Here is a 13,089-nt window from a genome sequence, read left to right on the forward strand (position 1 = left end):
GGATGCCCCACAGGAGAGACGCTGGCTTAATTGTTTAACCCAGTGTGCAGCCACATTCTTTTTGGCCCAGGAACTGCAGGTGTGCCATGGGAACCCTATTCTCTTGAACCCTGCTGGGGGCCCCGCTGATGGCCGGCCCTCACTCTTCCTGGCCTCTCCAACAGCAATGCAAATGAATTCTGCATGTCGTTTCCCACAGCCACACACGGCCTCCAACCAGCCCAGCCCTGCGCCCAGCTGTGCAAGCACACGGAAGCCCTTGGCCAGGCCAGTACAGGCAGGGGCACCCGCACGGCTCCACATGCTGACCTTTGCATGTCTTCCCGTCTGGCTGCAGCGTGAATCCAACAGGGCAGCTACATCGCACGCCAGTGGCCGTGTCCTTGCAAGTCCGGTCGCAGCCTCCGTTATTGACCGCACACGTCTCTGTGGAGGGAAAGAGACAGAGACCTCAGTCTCCTTGGGCAGAAGCCACTGTCTTTCCCCGTCCGGGGAGAGATCGTCTATGAGACAGGAGACCTGGGTTCAAGCTCTGGCTCTGATATACCCTCTGGCTGTGGGGCTCTAGGGAAGCTGCGTGGCCTCTCTGAGCCTCAAGCTCCCCATCTGTGGAATGGGTGAATGACACCATTCCTGTGGGTCATGTGATGAGGACGAGTACACTGTCTGTGAGCTGCAGAGGCTGTGCTAATGTGGCTGCTGCTAACAGGGTCAAGGTTACTATCTGGGTCCAGACTGGTCTGGCTGTATTTCACTGCCCAGGGCCAGATTCCTAAAACTTTGACTTTCCTGGACTCAGGCTCCAGGTCCAGGCTAGAGATTGCCTCCAGGCTTGGAGGCAACGGGGGCCCCCAAATGCACCTCAGTACGGAGTGGCTTGTGGCCCGGGCCAGGGAGCCAAGGTGGAGGTTCTCAGGGCCCACACACCGTCCATCAATGTGATGAAGCTTTCAGCCCAACATCTGTTCTCAGTGAATATGACAAAGGCATCTGGTTTTTGTCCACTTGAAGCTTGCCTAGTGTTTTTTTTGTTTTTTTTTTGCAAAATTCAAAGGGGCTAGAGTGGCTTGGGGCATAACGGAGGTCACTGAAGCCGTCGTGCTGTGAGAGTGATCCTCCCCAGGCCCGGGGAAGGGGCTGGCAGAGCTGGCGCACCAGGGTGCCGGGGGCGCGTCTAGGCCTCTGATCTCTGCCACCCGGGTTTCTTCCCGACCATCTGGCAGGCTTTTAACTTCTGGAAACTGTGGCTGTGTGGGCTTCCCTCTCCGCTTTGCTGCTAGGAGGTAGAGAACGAGTGGGCGCCCATCTCTCATAACCTGGATTCCCCTGCCTGCCTTTGCCGGCGTCACCTGGACTCCTGGCCCTGGTGTGTCTTCTCCCTGAAGGGTGTCCCTAACGGGTTTCCTCTGTTCCTGTGCTGTGGGATCTGCGTTTCTGCAGGCTGGGGGGAATAAATGAACATGTACCCTCAGCTGTCAGGACTCCCTGTGGCTAATGAAATCAAATGCATGGTGCCTTTCCTTTGAACTTCACCTTGCAGGGGTGTGCAGGGGGAGAAGGAAAGCTCACGTTCCCTGTGTGTGCGCGTGTGAGTGAGCGTGCATCTGAGACTCTGCAGGGCTGCAGGGGTGGGCGTCCTACTCATGCTCCCAGTAGAAGGTGGGGGGCCTTGACCCTGGCTCCTTCTATGTGTCTCCTCAAATCCTGGACCTCAGCTGGGCATGGGCGGTTTTTATGAACCAGTCTTTTGCCCTCCCCCCTCCTGCCACAGCAGTGTGCTTGTTCCAGGGCTCGGGTGACTCCTTCCTGTTCATCCTTCAAGGCCTGGTTTGGAGCCCACCTCCAAAGGAGCCCCCTGAAGCCCCAGACAGGCAGTGAAGGTGGCAGGCCAGTGTATGAGTCCTGGCTCTGTCACTCACAGAGCGACCCAGGCAGCCACCCCTTGGGGCTGCACCTCAGCACTCACACCTGGAAATGACGAGCCTTCTCTTCCAAGGCAGAGGTGAGGGTCAAATCAACCCGCTTACAGGCGCCTGGCTTGGGTCCTGGCACACAGTAGTTGCCCAATAGATGTTAGTTTCCTCCCTGGGCTGACAACCAGAGAGGGAACTCCTGCCTCCCACCCCCGAATCAAGGAGCCAATGGGCTCCCCCTCCTGCCTTCTCAGTTTTCCTGTGGGAGAGCCTCTCTGGAAAAGGGGCAGAAAACATCCTGTTTTCCAGGTGGAGGTAATTAAGGCTCAGGCCTTGGAGAGATGGGAGAACATGGCGGGTGAGAGGGTTGGGGGGACAGGCGCTGAAAACTTAGGGCTGGGGCACTGGGTCTCTGCGGAGGTGGAGGTGAGTGAGGTGTGGTGCAGGCACTGGGGGCTGTGACTCTGAGAAACAGATCCGGCCAAATAGACTCCAAGAATCCAGGAGGTCCTTCTCTTCCCTAAAGCCCCTAACGGGACATGGAAGCTCCACCTCAAAGGTTATCCGATCTCCGGACCAGGCAGCTTGAGTCTTCCCGAGCTGCCTCCGTCCATGGCTGCCTCGTAAACATTAGGCTTTGAACACAGTCTCTTGGTCCCTTAGGGGCTATTCTTGGGTGCTGATCATCCTGCTCCACAGCATGGACCACACGGTCACCAGGGGCCAGGCCCTGCTCCACCTCCCTTTCCTGCTCCCCCCACCCCCACTGCGGCTCCTGTGCCCCCCACTTTCCTGAAGAGGACACGGTATGGAGCATCAGGAACTGGAGGGGGCCTGCTTCTTCTGAGTCTAACCCCCTGGGCTCCTTGCGGGCAGGGACCCACCTGGCAGCTCAGGGCCCAACACCAAGCATGTGCCATTGGACTCTTCATCATCCTCCCCTAGCAGCTCCTCCTCCAGTGCTCTCTGTGGGCAGGAATGCTACCCCCATCTGCCCCAAGCTGAAGACGAGGAGCCCCCTCCCCCTGGGACCCAGGGCCTGGGCCTGTTGCTTCCCCAGCACTTCCCAACTCCAGCCCCTGCTCTTACTGTGGCTAAGCTGCCGCTGTCCTCCTGTGACTGTCACTGCCTCCCACGGTCCCTCCTCCAGACCACTGCCTTACCCTGCGCAGCCAGAGAACTGTGCCCACATCGGGCTCATGTAAGAGTGCTGGGAGCCGGCAGTCCCCAGGATGTTCTCTGCCAGGGGAGGAGGGTGGAGGCAGGGAGGGTGGAGTGGAGTGGAGGCAGCAGTCTGGCCCTGGGCGCACCCTCAGCTTTTCCCGCTGTGGGGCCCGGGGCAGGCATCCCTCCTCTCCAACACGGTGGCGGCCGCGTCTGCGGTGCCCACCTCAGCCATGTTGTGAGGTTTTGAGATGTTCACTACAAATGCAAGCCGGGTACAGGAAGCAGCCATGAGGCTGACCTATGTGCTCTGGGCTGAAGTGGAGGCTGGGACCCAAGTCTACAGCGACAGGACGTGCGGGCCTGGTGGGGCCGAGCACCTCGTCCCTGGTTTCCAAGCAGAGGCTCCGGTGCAGCTGCCGAGGAGGCCCCTGCTTCCGTGGCAACCAGCCTGGACATCACCCCAGTCCCCCATCTCTGAGAGCCTCAAAAAACAGCCTCACCTCTCCTGTTCCCCAGGATCAGAGGTCACCCAGACCTGGTACTAGGCCGCTGCTGTCGCAGAGACAGTAAGGAAGCAGGCCACCATCCCATGGCGTGACCACTCTAAACACAAGTGGCAAACAGGGCCCAGAGGCCGCGGCAGTGGCCACTCTGCCCAGTGGGGAGGTTAGGGCGGGCTCTGCATCTTCCTCCCCCTCACCCAGGGGCCTTCTCTGGGTCCCACCCCGGCCTCTGCCCCTTCCCAGGGGCTGACATTATGGCTCCATGAGGAATCTCTCCCACCCAGAAACATACTCGTGGAGGGCGACTCAGGTGCCTGGGACTGGGAAGGGGAGGAGGGCGCAGTGCAGCCTCCAAGAGCTCTGTTCAGGGACCTGAAGACAGAATTTCCCTGTGGACACTGGGAGCCCTCGTCTCTCTGTCCCTAGCCTCTAGGTGAGAGCTATAGAGCTCTTTCTAAAGGCCTTCTCTCCCCACCTGCAGAGATCATGGAACGAAGCAGCCCTTCGTAGTGGACAGGGCGCCTGTCACCCACCAGCCTTAGCAGGCCTCGCAGCAGCCCCACGCCCCAGTGCAGAAGCAGACAGGCCCCTGAGGCATGGAGAAGTGACACTGCCTGTCCAGGTAGGAATCACTACATCATCTGTGGAACCCAGTGCCAAATAAAAATGAAATGCTCTTGTTCAAAAATTCTGGAGAATTTCAAGACAGAGACGGAACATGAAACCCATGGTGGGCCCTTCTAAGGGTAGGGGCCTGGGCTGCACACATGTTGCGCACCTTAGAAGCTGGCCGTGCTCGGGTCACACAGCTATGGGGAGGGGCCTGTATTTGAACCCAGAGCTGCAGAGCCCCAGGCTGATTAGTGAGCCGGACAAGGCCAGAGAGCTGGGCTTTGGCAGGGGATCCTGGCGGTGAGACCTGCACCCCCTGGTGCCCTGGTTTCCTCCAGCTGGCGGGGACTGCTCTCACCCCGAAGGGCGGGGGTAGCCAAGGAGGAGGAAGGTCAGGTGCGGGGCTGGAGAGTGTGGGGAAACCTCAGACAGGTTAAAAGGTCCCGCCTTTGGTCTGTCCCAGGGGAGCTCCTGCTTTGGGCCAGGCCCTGCAGGGGAGGCCGGATGCTCCACTGGAGCCCCCACGCAGCCTGGTCAGCGCTCCAGCAGAGGGAAGCAGGGGCCCAGGACAGAAGGACGCCTAGGAGCAGCTGCAGCCGCTGCTGCCATTTGGGTTGGCACTGCCTGCTTGTGCTGTCCCAGGTCTGGGGCAAGTCCTTAAAGGACAGTCTGAGTCACCGTGTGGTGGACAGAAAAGACACGTGCTGTGGAGTCAGAGCGACAAGTTTCCCCAGGCCGGCTGTGTGACCTTGGGCAAGTCCCTTTTCTTCCGGATGTGTAACATGGAGATAACCGTATTTACGACATAGTTCTTGCAAGACCCAGGCAGAACAGTGGGTGTGACAGTGCTCTGTAAGCTGCTCTGTGATTGGGTCACTCTCACTTTCAGTGCCATTCTTGGAAGCTCTGCCTACGGAGGCTCAGCACCCTCAGGCAGTTGCTAATTCATTTGGTGATTAGTATCTGAACTTCTCTGCCCTGCGCAGATGTGCCTTGAACACAGCCCCTGGTCTCACGGGTGGGTCAATTTCACGGTGCTGGGTGGCCGGGAGAGGGGAGCTACAGAGATGAATGTGACATGTCCCAGGAGTCAACAGCTTATGGGGCGGCAGGGGGCAGCAAATAAGCCCCAGACCTCGCCTTTCTCTCCTGGGTCTGTGCCTGCCTCTCACTCTGCCCACCTCCCAGCCCAGGCCCTGCCACACCCAAGCACAGCTCCTCAGGGTTCTACAGGGCACTCCCGTTGGCCTTGAGGAACCAATTCCTCATGACTCAGCAGGCCTCACCTGCCTCCCTGAAGCTGTCCCAAGCCTTGCCTTGGGATTCTGCCCGCAGGGCGGCGCTGTCTGTGAGTGGCCAGGCCTCTCCGACAGACCACACGCTCTCCAGGTAGGGCAGTCCAGGTGGCCAGCACGGCAGAGGTGCCTGATGAGTTGTGCTCAACAACTAATGAGCAGGGACTCTGGAGGCCCCGTGAGGAACAGAACCAAGCCAGGGGACCGGGTCCCTGCCCTCCGTTGGGCCTGGGAGGGAGAGTGAGCTGGGAGGTGAGGTGGAAAGAAGGGGAGGGCGCATGTGCCCCTGGTGGAGGAGACAGTGAGGTGCCGTGCTGCGCAGCGCACGAGGGCGCTCTGTGGTGCACAATGGGAGGTGGGCGTGGGTGTCACGCTCAGTGCCAGCACAAGGGGGGCCGTGCGAAAGGGACTCTCCCCTCCCTAGGCCCTGGGTTTCCCGCCTGTGCTCGGCCTAAACATGGCTGAGGAGCTTTTCACCAGAGCAGAGTCTGATCCGATGGGCTGGCGTGTGGGCCCAGTGTCCCAAAGAGCCCCTGCCTTCCCTTCTTCCTCCCTGTCACTCAGTGGCCTGCCCTGATGGCGGGGACAGCCGAGGGTCCTGGCCAGAACCTGCTGAGGCCTCAGTCAGGGCTGGCCCACCTGCCCTTCTGTCTCTAGAAACAACCGAAGCTGCGGTGAAGAGGGGTTGGCTGACCCTTCCGGCAGACCTGGGGACCTCTGACCTCTGACCCTCTTCACCCAGCTGGCTGTTGAGCCCTCCGTGGCTCCCATCACTTTGGGATAGAAGCCATGCCACACCCCTGGCAAGGTCCTTACAAAGTGGCCCTGGTCTCCCTGGCTGGCCTATCTCCTGAGGGGTCCTCTGAACTCCAGGGAGGCCCTGTGGTCCATCACTAGTGTTGTGATGGCCAGCACTGTGCTGGGCACCACAAACGTGGCCTCCTGTGCCTCCGACAGTCAGCAAGGGGTGGTGGAGGGGGCTTGACCCCGTCAGCAGAGGGCCATGCCTGGTCCTGACCATAGCTCCCCGCCTGCCTCTACCTCCACTGGGCAAATGGTCAATCCTGAGAGCTGTCTGCTGAGGGAGTGCCGGCTGGGTCTGCTCCAGGGCTGCCCGGGGACACGCTGGTGACAGCACAGGCAGGTGGTGGCGGGGGTGGGGAGGGGCTCCGTGCAGCTGGATGCAGGAATACTGACAAGGAAGTGGCTCCCAAGGAGAACACGGGCAGGAGGTCCCAGCAGCTCCCCCAGAGCCAGCGCTGCTCACATCTAAGGCTGCGGGGCCCCAATGCCTGTGATCACCAAGGGGCCACCCGGGCCTCTGAGGCAGCCCAGAGTCTCCCGGACTCTGCCTTTTTAGCACACAGCCCATGACTCCGAGGCCCATTTCGGCCCTCTGCTGACCTTAGCCCAGCCCTGCCGAAATAAAAGGCCTACAGGCCTGCGTCAAACTCAGGGCCTCCGTCTACCTGGGCATTGTGCTGCTCGGGAAATTTTGTGCCAGGCAAATTGTCAGTGGCACTGGCTGCCAAGGCAGCAGGCAGGGTGCCGATTCCAGGATGTGCTAGGGGTGTGGTAAGCCATCCTCTCCCGTGACTGGTGGGTGAGGGTTCCTACACCTGCTCAGAAAACAGCAGCCACTGGGACAGAGGAATAGCGCCCTGCAGGGCTGCAGCGAGGGGGCCACAGGGAGGCTGACGGGTGGTGGCACCAGGGGCATAGAAGATGCCCACCCAGGAGCAAGACAAGCTGGCCTCAGGAGAGGTCTCCTCACTTGGTTTGAGGGATCCCGAGTGCCCTCGGAGGCCTGGGAGGTTTCATATTAAAGCAGGGGACGGCCGCAGGGCCTCCAGTGGCCAGTCTCCCTGGCCCGACTCCTTCACTTTCTGCCTCTACCCTGGTTCCTCAGTGGAAGATGCTTAGGGCAGACAAGGGGTCTCCCCTGCAGCGTCTCACTGGGGCCCACCCACAGGAGGCATCACAGCTGTGCCCCCGGAGGCATGGGGCATTGAGGTGTGGCAAGGGGAAGGAGCAGGTGAGGGCGTGCTGCTGGGGAGCAGTGGGCCGGTGCTCTTCCTGGGCACTGGGAGGCTCCTCCAGCTGGGTGTGCCCAGGGAGGCTTGGGGATCTGAGCAACAACAGCTCATGCTCATTGAGCACATGCTCATGCCAGGCCGTGGGCGAAGTATGGGGAGGTAGAGCTGTCACCCGCCTGCCCTGGAGGGGGAGGGGTGTTGGGTAGAGGGAACTGACAAGCTGCTTTCACTTCTCCGAGCTTCGGTTTCCTCATCTGTAACACTAAACCCTACAGGTTGCTGGGAACATTGAACATGTCTGGGTGTACAGAGAGCCCAGCCTAGAGGCCGATCCACACAGGGAAGCCTTGTTCCAGGTTTCTGCTGGCTGCCCTGGAGACCTAGCCAAGGACAGGTTCAATAACCACCTGGGGGAGAGGGAGGCAGGGCCCGGCGTCTGGGCACAAGGCCCTGTGTTGCCAGGTGGGCCTCCCGCGTAGTGCACTCCCCACCTCTGCCCTCCCGTCACTTGACTTTGTGGGGATGGGGGTGGGGCAGGGAGTAGCTGGCACCTGGAGCCTGTGTCTGTGCGCTCTCCCCCTCCCTCTCGCCCACTGCCGTGACCTGACCAAGGCCAGGCAGGGTCCGGGCTTGTCTCCTCACTTCTGGGACCTGCCATCAAGGTTCTGTTCCTCCCTGGCATTCGAGAGTACCCTAATGGGATGCTCATGGCCGGCAATGGCGAGGAAGGAAAGGATGGAAAGCGACTGAGCATGCCTGTCTAGTGCCTCAGCTACACTTCTCCAGACACTAGAAGCTGTTTTCGTAAATGAGAAACTGAAGCTCAGATGTGAGCTGGCCCTGGGGTGCTGGTGGAGCTACTGGCTGGGGAAGCCAGGACTAAACCTGGGTCTGACTCTAGAATCTGGCTTGGGATACCCAGAAAGAGGAGTCACCATGTGCTTGACTGGAGCGAAGCTCCAACCGCCGACTTCTCTGCTCTAAGAACAAATGTGCCGTCCTTGAAGCAATGCCCCAGCCTGGATGAGCAACCAGAGAGCACCCACCTTCCTGGGGTTAGACCAGGAATCTCGCCTCAGGAAGCTGGGGGCTCCTGGAGCTGCCTGGTACTCCTCAGTCAAGTCAGGGCTAACCTTGGCCTGCAGCCACCACCTGGCCCGCCCTTCGCCGGATCCAGCTAGAGAGAGGCAAGTGTCCTGGACAGGGAGGGTCACAAGGAGGGGCAGGCTGTCGCCCCGAGGTAGGTGGGGTGAGAGACAGCCAGCAGGCAGGGTGGCAGAGGGGCCTGTTCAGGTGCGCCTGTTTTTACACATGCGCTCCTCCTAAGAATGCAGGCGCAGAGGGTGCCCTGTTCTTGGGCGCCTTCCATTGGCAGCTCCAGTGGACATGGGTATTCCATGTCAGGGCACGCAGGGCCAGGGGGCCAGGACTGGATTCGCAAAAATAGCAGGAGATCACAGAGGGCATTGAGGTTGCATCTGGAAGGGCTTTGGGGCCCACTTAGACCAATGGCCAGGGAACCTAAGGCAGGGCTGGAGCCCGTTCAGATTTGTGCCAAAGAAAGAGGGCTCTGGCCGTGGCCTCACTGCCAGTGGGGCTGGGAGACAGGGAGGCTGGGCCAGAGCCAAGGAGAGAGAAAGCAGGGCAGGCAGTGAGATGCGGTCTTGGGGATTTCAACATGAGATGAGAACTGAGGACCAAAAGGAGGCTACGGGGGTCACGTGGGCCCGCCCCCCCTGGGATGGAGTACAGTGTGAGCAAGGCTGCTGGGCGGGGCGGTGGGGGGGGGGCGAGTGCCAGGGCCCAACGCACAAGGTGGCCTTGGGTGGGCCACGTCCGCTCTAAGCCTCAGCCGCCTGCCTGGCTCAGCCAGCCAATACCCTGAGCCCTCATCTTTTCTCTAAGCCCTGCCTGGCACTGTGACTCCACCCACACTCCAGCCTTCGGAACAGCTGAGTCGCCATCACCTACTTCCTCCTACCAGCCATAGCTGTGTGCGCCAGACAGTGAGGGACTCAGCCTGACTGGGGGCCCAGCTGACCAAACACCAGCCCCACCGGGAGCCAGTCCAGTGACTGAGGTGCAGCCTGACCACCTGATCTTTCTCATACAGGAGCTCAGGCCCTGGAGCTCAGTAGGCAGGGGGGCCACGGCTTGAGAGGGCATTGTCCCCACTTTCCTTCAGCCAGGCCACCTGCTGAGCACTGGCCGGGGGAGCTGCCATGTTACCTCCCTCACCAGCACTCAGACCTGCTTGCCAGAGCCTCTTCCCACTTGCAAGCAGGTTCAGCCTCCAGGGCCCACCCTCTGTCTGAGCTAGATACCTGCCTGCCTGGGCACTGAGGCCCCATCCATCCCCAGCACCTCCTCCAGGAAGCCTTCTTTCATGTGCCGAGCCAACTAGCCTCACCCACAGTCCTGCTCTGGGCAAAGCCCTGTGCTATGCCCTGAGGGGACACCAAGCTGGCAAAGACCTAGCTTCTGCCCCCAGTCAGGGGGTGATGGTGGAAGAAGGGTGAGTGGAGGGACAGGGGAGGGGAGGAAGGTCCAGTGAGGTCTGGACAAGCAAGGCAGCCTTTGCCAGGTAGAACCACCCAAGATGGCACCTGGGTAGAGAGGTGAGGGTGTGACCATGGAGGCAGTGAACCCAAGACAGGCTGAGCATGCCAGGCCAGAGGAACAGACAGATGGTGGCTTCCAGGAGTGGGTGAATGTGTGGGGTGCGGGTTGGGACACAGAGCGGTGAAATCAGGGACACCCAGGGCCCTGGAGATGGCAGCTGCAGAAGAGGAAGTGTAGACGGGGTGGAGGGGAGCTGGGGGAGAAGCAGGAGTGCATATGTCCAGATGAGAAGTGACACTGGCCAGGCCACTTAGGGTAGCTATGTAGTTAAATGAGGCTGGGGACAGTGGGGAACAGTGTGTGCCCCTGAGTGTCAGCCGCCATTTCCACCACGGCCCCCACTTCTCCAGGCTCTCTGCCTGCTTTCCTTAGGATGAGCAGCCTCTTGACCAAGCTCTGACCTGTGTGCTGGGCCCTTCCATCCTTTCTCTCACTTCCAGCTCCTGCGAGCTGGGCAGGGTGAAGCACGTCGTTGTCATTTGGTAGATGGGAAACCCGGGGCTCAGAGGGACCAGGCTGCAGCCCCGTGAGCTGCAGTGGGAAAGCTCCTCCCTTTTCCCCCTGCCAGCAGGATAGTGGGCTCTGAGTGCAGCCATGTGGCCCAGAGAGCCTGGTGGGGTGGGCAGGACAGAGATGCTGGGATGACCGGGGACACAGGTCTAGGGGAAGACCGGCAGGGAAAGGCCAGGGGAGGCCTGAGACTCCACCCGGCCCACTGCTCACCTGTAAATCGGTCCCTGGTGGCTTCCCTTTCTGTGCTTTGCACCTCAGTGCCCCAACTACGTCACACAGCTGACGCATAGCTAGTGCTTCCTGCGTGCCTGGTGCCGCTCTAAAAGTTTTGAGGGACGCTAAAAACTCGCCTGAGCAAGCCTAGCTTCCACGAAGTGGCCGGAACGGGCACCCAGGCTGCACAGCTCCAAGGCCAAAGCTATTCCCTCTCCTCCAGGCTCCTGCAGGTCTGGGCCCTGTCTCCCCGGAGATGCCCAGGCAGTGTCTGCTGATCAAGGGAGTCACAGATGCTGGGGCTGGTCCCGGCCTCCATCTGGCACCCGCCTGGGGAACACTTATGAAGATGGCTCTTACGGTATGGAGGGACAGGGAAGGCTCAGGGGGTCTGTCCCTGCTGGAACCCAAGGTCCTCTCAGGCCAGGCACTGTTCCTCTTTGCTCCAACCTCCATAAGCATCGTCAAGCACCTGCTCCCAGCCAGATCCGGAGAGGAGGCAGAGAAGGTTGGGCCTACGCTGGACAAGGTGGAGCGGCTCGGGGAGCCGGCAGGAGCAGCCGCAGGCATGCGGGGGGAGGGGTTCCCAGCTGCCTTTCTTTCCCCCAGTTCCTCTTCTCTAAAGCACTTGCACTGCTCTCAGGGTGGCTGTAAGGTTGAAGTCAACAGGGTGCAGAGTGCAAGGCCCAGAGATAGCTCGTGCTGAGGGTCAACTCAGATTGGGGTCCCTGGCCTGCAGCTCAGGCCCCGCTGCAGCCCTGGGCGTGGTGGGACCCCTGGAATGGGCCAGCTGTGCATTCTGCTGATTCAGTGCCCACAGGAGGAAGATCACGGCTGGAATGGCTGCTGGGCCTGCACAGTCACGTTCCTCAGGCGGGTTCTGCTCCTAACTTGGGGCCCTGGACTTGGGAGTCCACAGGGCTGGGACCTTGGCCCAGGCTTTGCTCACTGGCCATGTGGCCTCCCTTCTCCGGGGCTCAGGGTCTTCCTCTGTGCAGTGGGAACACTCCCTGGAGAGCTGCCTGGAAAGTCCTTTGCCAACTGTAGCAGACTGAACAGTACTGGTGAGGTGGAAGAGCCAGGGCAGAGGGAATGGGCTAAAGACACACCACCAAGGCTGCCTGCCGAAGGGTGAGTGCCCACAGCTGGGGCAGCCAGTGGAGCCTTCAGGAAGGGGGTGGGGTGCATCCCCAGGACTAGTTTCAGAGGAGGCTCATGGTCCTGGGGCTCAGCCAGTGAAGACAGCATGTGTGGGCTCTGCCCTAACAGAGGGTCCCTTCAGCCCAAGTGTAACCATCTGTCTTAGCAGAATGAACCATTAAAATGCCCACCTCCTAATCCCCAGAAACCATGACTCTGCCTGGCAGAAGGGACCCTGCACATGCAATGAAGGACCATGAGACTGGAAATTAGCCTGGATTATCTGGAGGGGCCCAGTGTGATCACAGGGGTCCTTTAGAATAACTGAGGGGGATGGTCAGAAACAGAGTTGTGAGAACTGGGGCGGGTCGGGGACAGCAGGCTGCTGGCTCTGAAGGTGGAGGAGGGGCCGAGGGGCAAGGAACATGGGCAGCGCTAGAAACTGGAAAGGCGACGAAGGGGATTGGCCCCTGGGGCCCTCAGAAGGGAACAGCCCTGCCCACATCTTGAATTTAGCCCAGTGAGCCCCAGGTCAAATTTCTGACCTACAGAAGATAATAAGCCTGTGCTGTCTTAAGTAAGGGGGATTGCTGGGGTCTGTTAGCAGCAGCAAGAGGAGCGGAAAGCTCCACCTAGCCTAAGTATGCTCCGTGAGGGGCTTGATGGAAGACCTGGAGCCGACCCGAGTGGCGCCCTGCATCCTATCAACCTTGCGCCAAGCAGGGTCCCGGGGGCCTGAGGCAAGCGCCCGTGCTACACCCTTCGCTGGGCACTCAGCTGTTTCACGTAAGTCTGCCAGATAATTGAAGGTATCACTTTAACCTGCAGATCCAGCCATTTTAACTGACTATAAAGGGAGTCTACAATAGTTACACGTTTTGGGGCGTCTTTAGAGTAAACATAACTTACTCTGTTCTTCACCTGTGCTCAGGGACTGGGGTGATTATTACAAAAGGTGAGAACCCAAGGGTGGGGCAGGGCTGGCCCAGGCCGCTGTGCTGGGGGGCTTCTCTCTCTCCAGCCACACTCTAGACACAACTGTGACTTCTGCCGGGAGCACCCCACTCCCTCACCG

The 13,089-nt window shown here is 60.2% G+C and overlaps 1 protein-coding gene across 1 annotated transcript in view; it reads right to left on the minus strand.

The window, feature by feature from the left end:
• SCUBE1 (signal peptide, CUB domain and EGF like domain containing 1) overlaps positions 1-13,089 on the minus strand; it is a 135,305-nt gene that overhangs the window by 33,853 nt on the left and 88,363 nt on the right. The window contains exon 8 of the mRNA XM_017518886.2: positions 310-426. Coding sequence (XP_017374375.1) covers positions 310-426 — 117 coding nt within the window. The remainder of the gene's footprint in view (positions 1-309; positions 427-13,089) is intronic.

The sequence above is a fragment of the Cebus imitator genome, unplaced genomic scaffold, assembly GCF_001604975.1.
Source record: "Cebus imitator isolate Cc_AM_T3 unplaced genomic scaffold, Cebus_imitator-1.0 Scaffold711, whole genome shotgun sequence".
In the NCBI taxonomy this organism is placed as follows: Eukaryota; Metazoa; Chordata; class Mammalia; order Primates; family Cebidae; genus Cebus; species Cebus imitator.